Raw genomic sequence first — 13,817 nt, forward strand, 5'->3', positions numbered from 1 at the left:
TGGCAGCTTCAATCTATTTATTTTAGTACCAAGCATTTTCGTTGCCTACTCATGATTTTTTATTGTTACCTTTTGTGCAGAATGACAAAATGGAGCATCTTAAACCAGGATCCCTTCAGCATAATGGAGAAAATATGCTTGCCTTCCTACTCCATGCTGCTTCATCACAAAAATTTATGGAAGATGCACACGAGGCAAAGCAAGAGAGCGTAGAGCAGAAGAAAGCTATCTTCTTTGACATTCTGGTATAACGATTACAATATTTTTGTTATCAAATATTTGATTGTACCATGCAATATCTAGTTTTTTCCTTAAGCTAAGAAAGCACATGTATAGATTTCGATTTTCATATGTTCCCGTGGGAAATTTTTTATCACTACTCTATGTCTTCATATGCTAATTTTTCACATAATGAAGGACCATAATAATTTCACCAAATTTTATAATTTAGAATTGTTAAGTCATGTAGTAATCTAGGAAACAGCAAGACCAACGAATGATTTGTAAATTGTTTATTACCAAAAAATTGTTGTGAAATAAATACGAATTATTTGGACCAAAATATTTGTGAATTTTGATGTTCTTGCAAAGTTAATTTGACTGGATGGCAAGATAAAATAGGGGTATGGGTATAACTGAAGCAAAGAAGAGAAAATAAATGTCTCATATTTGGTCCTAATAGAAATAACGCTATATTTTACATCATATATTACTTTGAGAATGAAACAATTCTAATATGAGTTATCCACCTTTGATGTCATGGTTCTTTGATTTTGCCTGTTTAGAGCAATGGAATGGAGTCATCTAATGTTTTTGCCTGTCACCCCCTATTCCTTACCTCCTTTTTAACTTCATGATCATCTAGAGTGCCCTGGTTCTGTGACTAGGTCATACCATGACTCAAACTAAATATCAGAATTAGGTTTGAAGCTATGATTAGATGTCCATGTGCTCCTGGCATTATATGATTCTTCAAAAACACTCTAGTGCTTTTGATTATTGGTGTTGTTTGACTTGGCTGACATAAATATGAACAATGGATTCCTGCAAAAGAAAACTTAGACGATTATATAACCAAGGAGAATACACAAATAATTCTAGTACGTGTTCAGATGTGTTGGTGGTATCTTAAAAAATAGATAGCATATTTGTCTACATATACATATATACATATAACAAAAATGATTTAGTTAGCACGATTTTTCATATTCAACTGAATATTGCTTTGTTTAACCTTCTCACTTGTATGTTATTATTTTTGCAGGGCAAGTATATGGTGGTCTATCCGCAACGCCTAGCAACCATGTTTCACAACTCAATAATATTCCACTCACTTCTGATATTGGGAACATCATTGCTTATGGGCAAATGCTCTGTGCTTGTGTCCCTCGGAATATCATGCTTGAGCATTATTTTGACGCTGATATTTTCGATCTTCTTATCAGTTGTGGTTGCATTTGCCGTGCCACATATTTGTCCCTTTCCTATCTCATTTGTTGCAAATCCCTGGTTAGTTATTGGCTTATTTGGTTCACCTGCATTGCTTGGGGCATTCATTGGTCAGCACATTGGATTTATTCTCCTAAAGAAGCATATTGAACAAGTGTATTCAAGAACAAAGCCAGGTCTAACTGGTAATAAGATGGATCACATTGTTGGTCTAGAAGCTGAGAGGTGGATTTTCAAATCTGGTTTTCTCCAGTGGCTCATAGTTTTGATACTTGGAACCTATTTTAAGGTCGGAGCATCCTATATAGCACTCATCTGGCTTGTTTCGCCTGCCTTTGCGTGTAAGTTGGGGTGACTATCTAAGAGTTAATATGTTGATATTCACCTTGAGTATTGATGGTTGTTGTTTTGTTGTAGATGGCCTTATGGAAGCAACACTATCTCCTCTAAGGTCACCTAAACATCTTAAGGTTGTTACATTGGTCCTGGCTTTAGCTGTGCCAGTTGTGTCATCCGCTGGTTTGGTTATTCGCCTGGTTGATGTGATGGTTGGCACTATTGTACGTGCAGATAGGTAAATATCTAGAGTCTGCAACGTCCAAACTTGTTCTAGATTTTCTCACTTGCTATGTTTGTTAGGACATGATTAAGCTTATAACTTAAATTCTATTAATAGAGAGTATTGTGCCAGTTAACCTAAGTTAACTGAACTAATTTCAACCTTATTTGCACTTATATGTGCAGGAACCCTGGTGGACTACCAGGCTGGTTTGGAAATGTAGTCGTTGCTGTTGCCATCGCATTAGTCGTGTCCTTTATGTTTGTTTATCTTCTTTCGTATGTCCATATTTCAGGTAAACCATATCATGCTTTATCATCACATTTTGCTTCTGTTACATAATATATCAATTTCTGTTACCTTGTACATATATAAAATTTGATTTTGCTTTGATTGTGACATATAGTGTAAGAGGTGTGTTGTAATGACTGTTTTGCCGCTCGGACATGCATCAAGATACTTTGTTATTTTGGATTAAAATAATGCCAAAATGGCGCTAAATCTACAGGCCACCAAAGGTGACCAAGAACCCAAACTAAGAAACAACTAAAAAACCAAAAATGTCAAGAAGCTTCAAAGCCAAACTAATCAGAGGAATGATCATAGGTTTGTTACGACTTTGCTTTTGATGGTTAGAAGAAGGCTCTGAATCTTGCCCTATAACATTGTTGTACATCTATCATTACATCCATTTTTTATATTTCTCCAATATGTACATACATCTTCCTTCTGTTTCACACATCACACATCCCAAAATAAGTTGATATCCGATATATGTTTTCTGTAGGTGCGAAAAGAGCACTTCTTTCTGTGTTATGTGCATCCTTTGGTCTTGCCATTGTACTGGTATCAAGTGGTATTGTTCCAGCATTCACAGAGGATATTTCTCGTACTGTAAATGTAAGGACTGCTATAACACCATTTGATTGTGTTAGTACTCCCCCGTTACACAATAAAGTGATGTTTTGGATGTCTAAAGTCAAACAATGAAAACTTGCACCACTGGTATTGTTTTAAATATCCAGGTTGGGAGCTTCAAAATCGTATGCATAAATTTGTCTCAAGGATTACTTTCAAAACAAAATACTTATAATTTTATTGGTCGTTATAAATATATTGCAATAGATAATGGTCAACGTTATATTTTGATGATCGTGTTAATACACAAAACGTCACTTTTTCATTGAATGGAGGGAGTATGAATTTATCTAGACATGTACTATCCTAATATTTTTGGTCAGTGGTTAACTATTTTGACTCTTTTGATGTTGTCATATGCTTTCCATAAATTTTGATCATTTTCTATGTCTGTAACCTGGTTTTTTAACAGTTCAACACTCTTTTGCGGATACCAACAAAGAATGCACTCAACACATATCAAAATATAAGTTATTTCTAGTAGCTAGTTTCTCCAAACAAAGAATTGGAAGTAAATGCTTATCCCTTCCGATTAAAATATAAGTTGTTGTAGTTTTGTGGATTAGAATTAAGGGGATGTAAGAAATGTCTTTTTTGCCACTCAAATGTTCCCACAAACAATTGATTATATTATATTTCCATTACCTTTCTAGTATCATTTCCCTACTTAGAAATGTCAATGAAGAAATCATGAAACACATTAAATTATCTCAAAATTTTCATATGCAACATTTGTAGGATAGTACAAGTAACATGATTCACTAGCCTTCTGATGTATGTTCTGCCTAATTTTTTGCCTGGAATTATGAGAATCTTTCCCCTTATTTCCATTATCAAGCTCATACTATAAATGATACTTATTTGATGATAATTGTTTCACTACTTCCTCAGGTTGTGCATGTTGTTGATACTACAAGAATGAATGATGGAAGCACAGAACCATTATCCTATGTATCATTGTTTTCGCACACACCTGGAAAGTTGACACAGGAATTGATGGAACTTAGAGGGGAAGAATTTTCTTGCGGAAGAAATATGACAATTGATTTTGCGACATTTACCATGATGTATGGCTGCAGGAGTTACAAATGGAGCAATATTGGGTGGAGCAAATCAGAAGTTCCTATGCTCCATGTTGAAAGTGATTCTTCTACTGATGATGCACGTAGAACAATAGTGTCAATTGATACTAAGTCATCTACTCGTTGGTCGCTGGCAATCAATAAACAGGAAATTGATGACTTCACTATTCATGGTAAGCTACAATTAACTAGATTGATAAATCTAGATGGACTAGATAGTTATTATTTGACATCTTATTGACCTTTCCATGTATTATTTTACTCAGTGGACTCGAATAAGTTGGTTCATCTGGGTGGTAAGAGTGAGGTCGATGGATGGCATACAATCCGCTTTGCAGGTGGCAAGAGCTCACCAACAAAATTCGAGTTAACCCTTTTCTGGTCAATTAATGGAACACATGCATCTGCAAAAGAAACTAAAGCAGAAGACTTTTCTCCTTTGGTAAAACTAAGAACGGATGTGAATAGGGTTACACCAATGGTTGCGATGGTTCTTGAGAAGCTTCCACGTTGGTCTACACATTTCGGCAAGTCTACATTTCCTTATACATTGGCTTTCTTGACTACTCTTCCTATCAATATTTAGGAAAAGTACATTGTTCCCCTAAGTTTTAGTCATTTCATGTCACAAGCTTAACTTTCAAATCGAATAATGGTTGTAATAAAGATTGTATTTTCACATGGGGGAGAATTGAATACACATCCAGATTTGAGACATTCTGCATTGTCGATTTGTTGTTTACTGTTCCAGTCCAAACTTCAGAACAATGTCACTTTGTTCATGGGACATGTATGGATGCTAGGATATATACTAAGGTCTATCCAGGTCATGCATGCAAACACACACTCACGTGTGAGGTCAGACACGCTTGACACAAAGTTGCATCGAGTAACCCACACTTCCTAGGAAGAAGACTACGCAGAGCACTTCTGTACTTAGTGGATTGAAGTTTTGAATTATTCATGATCACCAGAACTCAGAAGGACACAAACACTCTCTCTTCACTATTAAAATTTAATGGGAGAGATAACTTTGTATCTGCACCACTCGCCCGGGCGATTATGGAGGCCACCTCACCGCCACCTAGAAAGCTCTACATCATCGCGCTAGCCAAACAACTGTTGTCGAAGGAGGCCATCGGTGATGACAGTGGTGGCGGCTTGCCTTTCCATCCCTTCCCCTCCCCATCTCATGGGTGGCTTCCACCATGACAATCTGCACCGCACACGTAGGATCCGCCTTTGTTGTGGCGTGGAGTTGGTGTGTGGCATTGGGCCTGCACACTACAAGAAATATGTCAACTTATGACCTTCTGCTAGTGACCCTTGAAGAATTGGTCATAAATTTATGACCATTTTAGACCAATTAGTCAAAAGCTGTTCAGGGGGCTCCAAACCCTAAACCATTGCGACCATTTTGGTCAGAAAGGTCGTAATTTCCTTACACGAAATGGTCACAAAGCAAACAGTGCTAGTCCGCTGCCTTATTTCTAGTTGTTAATGACCAATATAGATGGTCATAGCCTTGTAGATTGTGGTGGGTTGTGATGACTAGGCGCTATCTCATCAGTTTTGCCTATGTGTCATGTCCATGTGGCAGTTTTTGCCCTAGGTTGTGAAGCAACCTATATTTCTATCATTCCCAAAATTCCCAAAAAAATCTCATAAATTCTTTGGGGCATATCTTCATCAAATATGTAAAAATCCTTCCTTGCCTAGTTCAAAACTAATTCAACAATATTCATTTTCCTATTATGTTCACAACAACACTTTATGAAGGAAGTGCTATTTATATATTCTTGATTGCCCTCGGAATTTTTGGGCACTCTTTCCTATCCAAATCATTACCGCATGACAAAATTCAGCTCAATTTGCCTAGCAAATCTTCCTCGGCAAATTTCCAAAGTTTTTGTCCACCTAGAAGCATTGTGAAGGAAGTACCTTTTTTATATCTCTAAATGACATGAAATTTATACAGTTCCTTCATATGCCCAAATTATCACCCTCCTCCAAATTGCAGCTCAGTCAAATCATCTATGTGAGCCCAGGTTCAATTTATATTTTATGGCCAAATTGGCACGTTGCAAAGCAAGTGTTATATAGACCCCTCCTATTACCCTCAAACTTTTCGGGCACTCTTCCATACCAAAATCATTTCCACATGATAATATTCAGCTCAATTTTCTTAGTAAATCTTTCTCAGGAAATTTCCAAAGTTTCTACCTCGAGAGAAGCTTTGTGAAGTAAGTACTAGCTAGGCTTACCAAAATGATCTGAAAATTTACCAGCGCATGACCATACCTATGTAACTTACCTACACCAATTTTTAGCTCATTTCATTCATCCAATCTCTCTCACTAGTTTTTCCAAGTTTTTTTCCATAGAAGAGCATTGTGAAGGAAGTACTACTTTGGCATGTCAAAATGATATCAATTTTCTACAATGCTTTCCTATGCCCAAATAACCATCCTCCACCAAATTTCAGCTCAATCCATTCATTATTTTGAGCCCAGCTTCAACATTCATATTTTTGTCCAGTGTGGTACTTTGCAAAGCAAGTACCACCTAGGATCCTCCTTTTGAGCTGAAAATTTGTGAATACATTCTCCTTAGTAGATGATCATCCTCGGCCAAAACTCACGCCCATTGGCCATGTGCATTTCACGTACCGCTAATCAAACACTTGGCTGCTTATTCATGTTTGAGCATCGATCGGTCTCCTCGTGAGAATCTTATGTTGTGATTTTCTTCCTAGCACCTATCTGGGGAGTGCCCAACCCACTATACATGCCTAGGCCGCCCAGAACACATGGCAACGCCACGGCCACGCGGTGACCACGCGGCGGGCATGCGAGTTTACGTGCTCTAGAGTTGGGGGCCTCGGCCACCGCCCAAACCTCGACGTATCGCCACCAAACCATGTATTTATGATTAAATAGGTACTTATGTAACTAGAAATGATTTTTGGAAAAAATAAATAGCAAACTATGAGGCAGCTGCAGTTCAAATTTGACTCGCTTCCTACTGAATCGGCGGGAATTTGTCTTTTTCACCAGAGGTGGATCAAAATTTTTGACACCCAACCGTTTTTTGTCAATTGTGCATTAAATATGGCCTAGTATTTTATAAAATTGATTAGGTCCAATTTTGCAACAAATATATGGTAGGTCCTTCACAAAAAAACTCATTTCAGGCACTCGGAAAATGGAAAATGGTTTTTTCGTCCAAAGAAAATGAAAACTTCCTTAGGCAACATTGTTTGCCATTTCAATATGCACCCTTGTGCACAATATGAGATCATTTGAACAAACTATGCCATGAATGTGGCCATAAGATTGATCATTTGGCTTGAAAGCCATTAATCTTCACACTTGATAGCTCATTTCTGAGAACACTTTTTAAAAATAATTACTGTATTACAATTTTATTATTTTTCCTGGAAACTTGTTCACATATAATGACACAAATGCGAAGGTTTTCCAATTTTTTGATTTTTTTGAATTTTTTATGCCCGTTTCAAAATGCGGTCAAAACGGCGGGCTTGACCGTTCCTAGCTAGTGGTTGAATATTGGAATTTTTTGGTGTTTCTCTGATTAAATAGATACTTATGTACCTAAAAATGATTTTTGGAAAAAATAAATAGCAAACTATGAGGCAGCTGCAGTTCAAATTTGACCCGCTTCCAACTGAATCGGCGGGAATTTGTCTTTTTCACCAAAGGTGGATCAAAACTTTTGACACCCAACCATTTTTTCAGTTGTGCATTAGATATGTCCTAGTATTTTATAAAAATGATTTGGTACAATTTTGCAACAAATATATGGTAGGTCCTTCACAAAAAAACCTCATTTCGGGCACTCAAAAAATGGAAAATGAATTTTCCGTGCAAAGAAAATGAAAACTCCCTTTGGCAACATTGTTTGGAATTCCAAGATGCACCCTTGTGCACAATATGAGATCATTTGAACAAACTATGCCATGAATGTGACCATAAGATTGATCGTTTGGGTTGAAATACATGAATCTTCACACATGATAGCTCATTTCTGAGAACACTTTTTTAAAATAATTACCGTATCAAAAGTTTATTATTTTTCCTGGAAACTTGGTCACATATATTGACACAATGCGAAGGTTTTCCAATTTTTTGATTTTTTTTTAATTTTTTATGCCCGTTTCAAAATGCGGTCAAAACGGCGGGCTTGACCGTTCCTAGCTAGTGGTTGAATCTTGGAACTTTTTTGGTGTTTCTCTGATTAAATAGATACTTATGTACCTAGAAATGATTTTCGGGAAAAATAAAGAGCAAACTATGAGGCAGCTACAGTTCAAATTTGACCCGTTTCCAACTGAATCGACGGCAATTTGTCTTTTTCACCAGAGGTGGATCAAAACTTTTTTCACCCAAAAATTTGGTCAATTGTGCATTATATATGTCCTAGTATTTTATAAAATTGATTTGGTCCAATTTTGCAACAATTATTTGGGAGGTCCTTCACAAAAAACCCTCCTTTTGGGCACTCGAAAAATGGAAAATGGTTTTTTCGTCCAAAGAAAATGAAAACTTCCTTAAGCAACATTGTTTGCCATTCCAATATGCAACCTTGTGCACAATATGAGATCATTTGAACAAACTATGCCATGTATGTGGCCATAAGATTGAGCATTTGGGTTGAAAGCCATTCATCTTCACGCATGATAGCTCATTTCTGAGAACACCTTTTTTTAAATATTCGTCATATTACAAGTTTATAATTTTTCCTGGTAACTTGGTCACATATAATGACGCAATGCGAAGGTTTTCCAATTTTTTGAATTTTTTTGAATTTTTTATGCCCGTTTCAAAATGCGGTCAAAACGGCGGGAATGTCCGTTCCTAGCTAGTGGTTAATCTTGGAATTTTTTTTTGTGTTTCTCTGATTAAATAGATACTTATGTACCTAGAAATGATTTTTGGAAAAAATAAAGAGCAAACTACGAGGTAGCTGCAGTTCAAATTTGACCCGCTTCCAGCTGAATCGGCGGAAATTTGTCTTTTTCACCAGAGGTGGATCAAAACTTCTGACACCCAACAATTTGGTCAATTGTGCATTAAATATGGCCTAGTATTTTAGAAAATTTATTTGGTACAATTTTGCAACAATTATTTGGTAGGCCCTTCACAAAAATACTCATTTTGGGCACTCGAATAATGATTTAAAATAGCTACAAAGATTAAAAATTGCATGCAAACTGGCTATCATCCATAAAATATGGTCTAAATTGATAGAAAGTTTTAGTTGTGCCATTTTGCAAAATATTTTTGATAGCTGCTTCACAAAACCCTCCTAGTTTTAGTACTTAGAAACTATTTTAAATCATAATTTTTCTGAGCCAATCAGAGCTCTTCACACGAATCACCCCCCTTAGTCGATCTGGACCGTCCACATCCGACGGATCCAACATCTCTCAGGTCCCCTCTCAACCCAACCCAACCCAAACCCTAGCAGCCCCCCTCTCCTCGCTCGATCCAGATCTCGCTCCCCTCGTCTCCCACATCGCCGCCGCCACCCACCCCGATCCCATCCCTCCCCTCGTCTCTCCTCGCTGTCTCACCCGATGGAGAGAGAGAGCGAACGAGAGCTCGCCTCCTTCCTTCCAGATCACCGCCGCCGCCTCCCTCCGACGGAGCTCACCGCCGTCCATGGCCTCCCCCACGCCCTCCTCCTCTCGCCCCTCCCCTTCCCTCACCAGAAGGGAGAGAAGAACCCGAGGGAGGGAGATCCAACACGATCCAGCCTCGGTCTCCGCTGCCTCGTCCTCGCGCCTCGTCGGAGCAGCTCCACCGTCGACCGAAGTCCCGCAGGTCGACGTGTTCCCCCGCTCTTCTTCCTTCCTCTGTTTGGGTCTCCCTTTTTTTCTCTCAAGTCTCAATCCCATCTGTATTTCTCTGTGCAAGGAGGCCGCCATGGACGCCTGAGGTCCTCCACTCCGCCTGAGGTCCGCCGCCACGCGATGCCCGTGGGCATCTGATCCATGTCTCACCCCCACGCCTGCGCCCCCAAGCGTCGTCCTAGGGTTCTGTTCTGCGGCTGACCGGAGTCCAAGCCATGGCGCGGAAGATGCTCAAGGACGGGAAGACGCCCGTCGTCGCTGATGGCGGGGGCGTGGAGAGCTACGACTGCGACCTGTTCGTCTCAGATCCACCGCCTTCATTCGTCGAGCACATGAGGTAAATCGCCTCCCCCACTTTGTCCTAGCTCGCATCCACCGTGTGCTAGATCCCCCATTCTTGCTCTGTTTTGATTAGGCGCCATGGGGGAGCTTTGAAACAGAGTGGCTGCCAATTTCTGCAGGACCTTGGAACCATGGCGACCATGACCAGCGAACAAATGGGGCCACCGGGTTCAGCATCACCGACTGACCATCAGCCCTTGGCGCTTGCTTAGGTCACCTCAATCTTCACCGCTCTCATGGCTAGCAGCTACTGTACTAGATAGATAGCTAAACACTACTCTGCAACTCTGCTGATAGTAGCTAAACATCTCAATACATTCAGTCCAAAATTGCAAAGAGCAATTTAGCGCAGGGTCAACTATTGCCACTACCTAAGCAGCAACTCTTTTGCTGCAGAATCCTCACGAGAGGATGACTATTTAGTCAGGCAACCAACTTTTTGCTACTGTAGATATATGAATATTTGGCTACTACAAATGGAGTAGTCTAACCATGAAATGGTTGCTGCTGTAGTACTCCAACCAGCCTGAAGCTATATGAAGTCTAACCAACAACTGTAGTGCTCCAGCCTGAAGCTATTCTGTAGGCCTGAAGCTATAAATTTTTGTTTCCTTGGCAAAAAATCCAGTTTACAAATTTTTGCAAATTCTGTATTTTGTAGTACTGTTTTGGTTGCAGTAGTTTTTCAGTAGCTTGTTAACTTGCTGATGCTTTCTTAATTATGTGCAGCTGCTCCACTGAAAGTTCTTTAGTGTATCTTATGCTTAGTGTTAATTCTTTGCAACTACTCCAAAAGGTGTGTAGATACACAGATAACAAATATGTGGTTCCATACTAGTTGGAACACTTTTTTCTTAATGATGTGCATGACAGATTTATCCAGCCGCTGTACTTTACTGAACAGTTGTTTCCTAGACATGTTGGGTTTTTCAAACCTTCTCTTGGGAGTAATTATACTTGTTAACTGCTGTCCTTTTGCAAGAAAAAGAAAAGCTGCTATCCTGAATGAATGTAAAAATACTATAACAAGCCCTTCTTTGTTGCATTTAGGGGCATTGCAAGGCACTGCAATTACCTCGGAGATCTACTCTTGGCGCTGATTAGCTACAGAACCAGAAGGCCATGCTGTATTGTTATTGTAGACCGTGATGATCATGTAGAACTAAATGGCAAGTTCTTCTATACATTGTTCTTTGATATCCCGTTTTGAATTGAAGTTGCATCGATCTCTAGCTTCGATGCCGTGTTGTGATCTAATCTGCTGCGTGCAGGCGCTGCGGGCCAAGGACCTGAACGAGATGTTCCCGGTGGTGGACGCAAAGGCGGCGCCCATGGAGGACGCCCCTCCACCACTGCTCCGACGCCATCCAGGTCTTCTTACCTTCAGTTTCTTCTTCTTCTTCCCGTACTCTCCATTCCTTTGACTGAGATGTGATGTGGTTTCCTGCCATGAATGAGCAGTTGTCGCTAGATGGATGTACCGGCACACAGCCCCTCCTCGCCTTCCGCTTCGTCTTCATCGCCGGCAAACTGCAGATTCAGGAGGACCACCTCCACCCCAGCGGCCCTATCCCTGAATTCGGCGACCACAGCCACACCCAGGTAACAACTTCCCTACCCCTGTTTTTCGTAGACCAACTCTGTTTTAGATCGAAACTGTATTGCAGATACACACAGAAAAACTCACTCTGTTTTCTGCTAATAAGTCATGAGGAATAAATATATGTTGGTTGGTTCTGATGCTTATTGGTTGACACTACTATCTAGTACTATTGCTGCTGCTGCTGCTGCTGATTAGTACGTACTAGAGCAATAATAATACATCTACAACCAAGAGTTGCATTGAAATGAAATGACCTGACATCTAAGTAAAGGGTAAACTAACTATAATGTTGGTAATGGATCAGCGAATCAAGTGGCGTCTAATCCTGTTATGTGTCTATGTATGTCTGCTGCATCATATCGTTGTACCCGTATGCTTTGCTTTGCTCGCTTGTGAATAACCTTTGCTGGGAATTACTTTTACTTGGTGCACAACCTTTGGTTGCAGCAAATTTGCAAATGCCGTGCCCGTGTTGTGAATTCAGAACCTATAATAACATCACTGATTCATTCTGCACTAGTGTATTGTAGTAATTTAATCTGCCTAGTGAGTTTGATGTCTATTAAGCTGTTACTTGCAACTGTTCAATTTTTTGAAAGAACAATATTGTATTGAATATCTTACTAGAGAATTTAAGTTCTAGTTTGAATTGCTACTATTAATGATGAATGGTTGAGTTTTAAAACTTGAAGCAGAAACTACTTTCTAATGTGAAATTTCGTTAAATATATATTTTCCCGATAAGTGTATCTGTTGTCATCACCCATTTGTTGGCAAATATGTAATCTCATAAATTTCCTATTCTATATTTTTATCTTGTCGTCATCACCCATTTGTTGGGCTGTATAAGTGTATCTATTGTCCGTTCTATCATATTTCCTGATGTACTTCTACATATATATGTTGGTTGTAATCTGCTTGAACGATCCAGTACTTGATATTCCATTCTGTTCTTGTAGGTGAATGGAGCTTGTGTTGTTGGTAGAACTCCGTTGATGGCTTCTTCCTATGTTGAAGAGCATGTTTCGTGGTATCCAAGAGTAGCTAGCTTTAACTTGGCAGAGTGTTTTATTTTTCAATCGCAATATTTGTGATTGTGTGGAACATTGTATGGTTATGTATGTGAAGTTTTAAGTTCCTGGGCATGCAATATTTGTAGGTTAAACTGGTTGTTGTGATGTGAATGAGTGTATGGAGTTTCACATGTTCTGTTCTGTACAGAATACATTGTAATAAACCTTTTTTGGTTGTTATTTGAAGATTTCCATATTCTTTTCTTCTTTCTATTTGATATATACTGCTTACAAAGCGATGTGGATCCACTGCCAGGAAAAATCTGACAATTGGGACCCATCTAAAAATTGGACCACAAAAAACCCTCGAAAATAAAAATGAAATGGACCGCAAAAGGCCATGCCTAGAAAATAAAAAGGCCAAATTGTTGGGCCAGGCCCATGTAGCTAGAGAAAATTAATAGAGAAAATATACAGTAAAAAGGCCGAATTGTTGGGCTAGGCCCATGTAGAAAATTGAATTGGACCGGGCTGAATCTTGTGCCACGTCAGATTGCCACGCTGGATGCCTACCTGGCCTGGGGAGGTTGCTAGTGACCAAAATGCCACAGTAGACGTATTTTGGTCGTAAACATGTTCGACCATTCCAGAAGAAAGGTCGCTATAGTCAGTTTATGACCGCCAGCTTTTGACCTTCTGTTTTTGGTCACAAAAAGGTCGCAAATGGAAATTTGTGACCTTTTAGTGGCCAATAGTGGTGGTCACAAGTTGACATATTTCTTGTAGTGGCAGTGTTCGGCACAAAGGAGTGTGTCGGTAGTTGACCGCATCTCGCTATGGTGCAGGCCCTGCCGGGCTCCACCTCCCGGCATGGTGCAGTCATGCCCCTCCAGCATGTGTGGAGTTGGTTGTAGGATGTCAGCGAGTTTTTGTCGACGCATAAGGTAGGCTCGCCCCGATGGTGGATCAGGCTGGA

The 13,817-nt window shown here is 39.6% G+C and overlaps 1 protein-coding gene across 2 annotated transcripts in view; it reads left to right on the top strand.

Moving 5' to 3' along the window:
- The window catches only part of LOC119357134 (endoplasmic reticulum metallopeptidase 1-like), a 13,253-nt gene extending 8,543 nt beyond the window's left edge, over positions 1–4,710 (top strand). For both annotated transcript variants that reach the window (XM_037624124.1, XM_037624125.1), the window contains exons 8-14: positions 81–245; positions 1,265–1,790; positions 1,867–2,023; positions 2,194–2,303; positions 2,796–2,908; positions 3,818–4,181; positions 4,275–4,710. In XM_037624124.1, coding sequence (XP_037480021.1) covers positions 81–245; positions 1,265–1,790; positions 1,867–2,023; positions 2,194–2,303; positions 2,796–2,908; positions 3,818–4,181; positions 4,275–4,594 — 1,755 coding nt within the window. In that variant the 3' untranslated portion in view covers positions 4,595–4,710. The remainder of the gene's footprint in view (positions 1–80; positions 246–1,264; positions 1,791–1,866; positions 2,024–2,193; positions 2,304–2,795; positions 2,909–3,817; positions 4,182–4,274) is intronic.
- The last annotated feature ends 9,107 nt before the right edge of the window (positions 4,711–13,817 follow it).

Source organism: Triticum dicoccoides, chromosome 2A (assembly GCF_002162155.2).
Source record: "Triticum dicoccoides isolate Atlit2015 ecotype Zavitan chromosome 2A, WEW_v2.0, whole genome shotgun sequence".
Lineage (NCBI taxonomy): Eukaryota > Viridiplantae > Streptophyta > Magnoliopsida > Poales > Poaceae > Triticum > Triticum dicoccoides.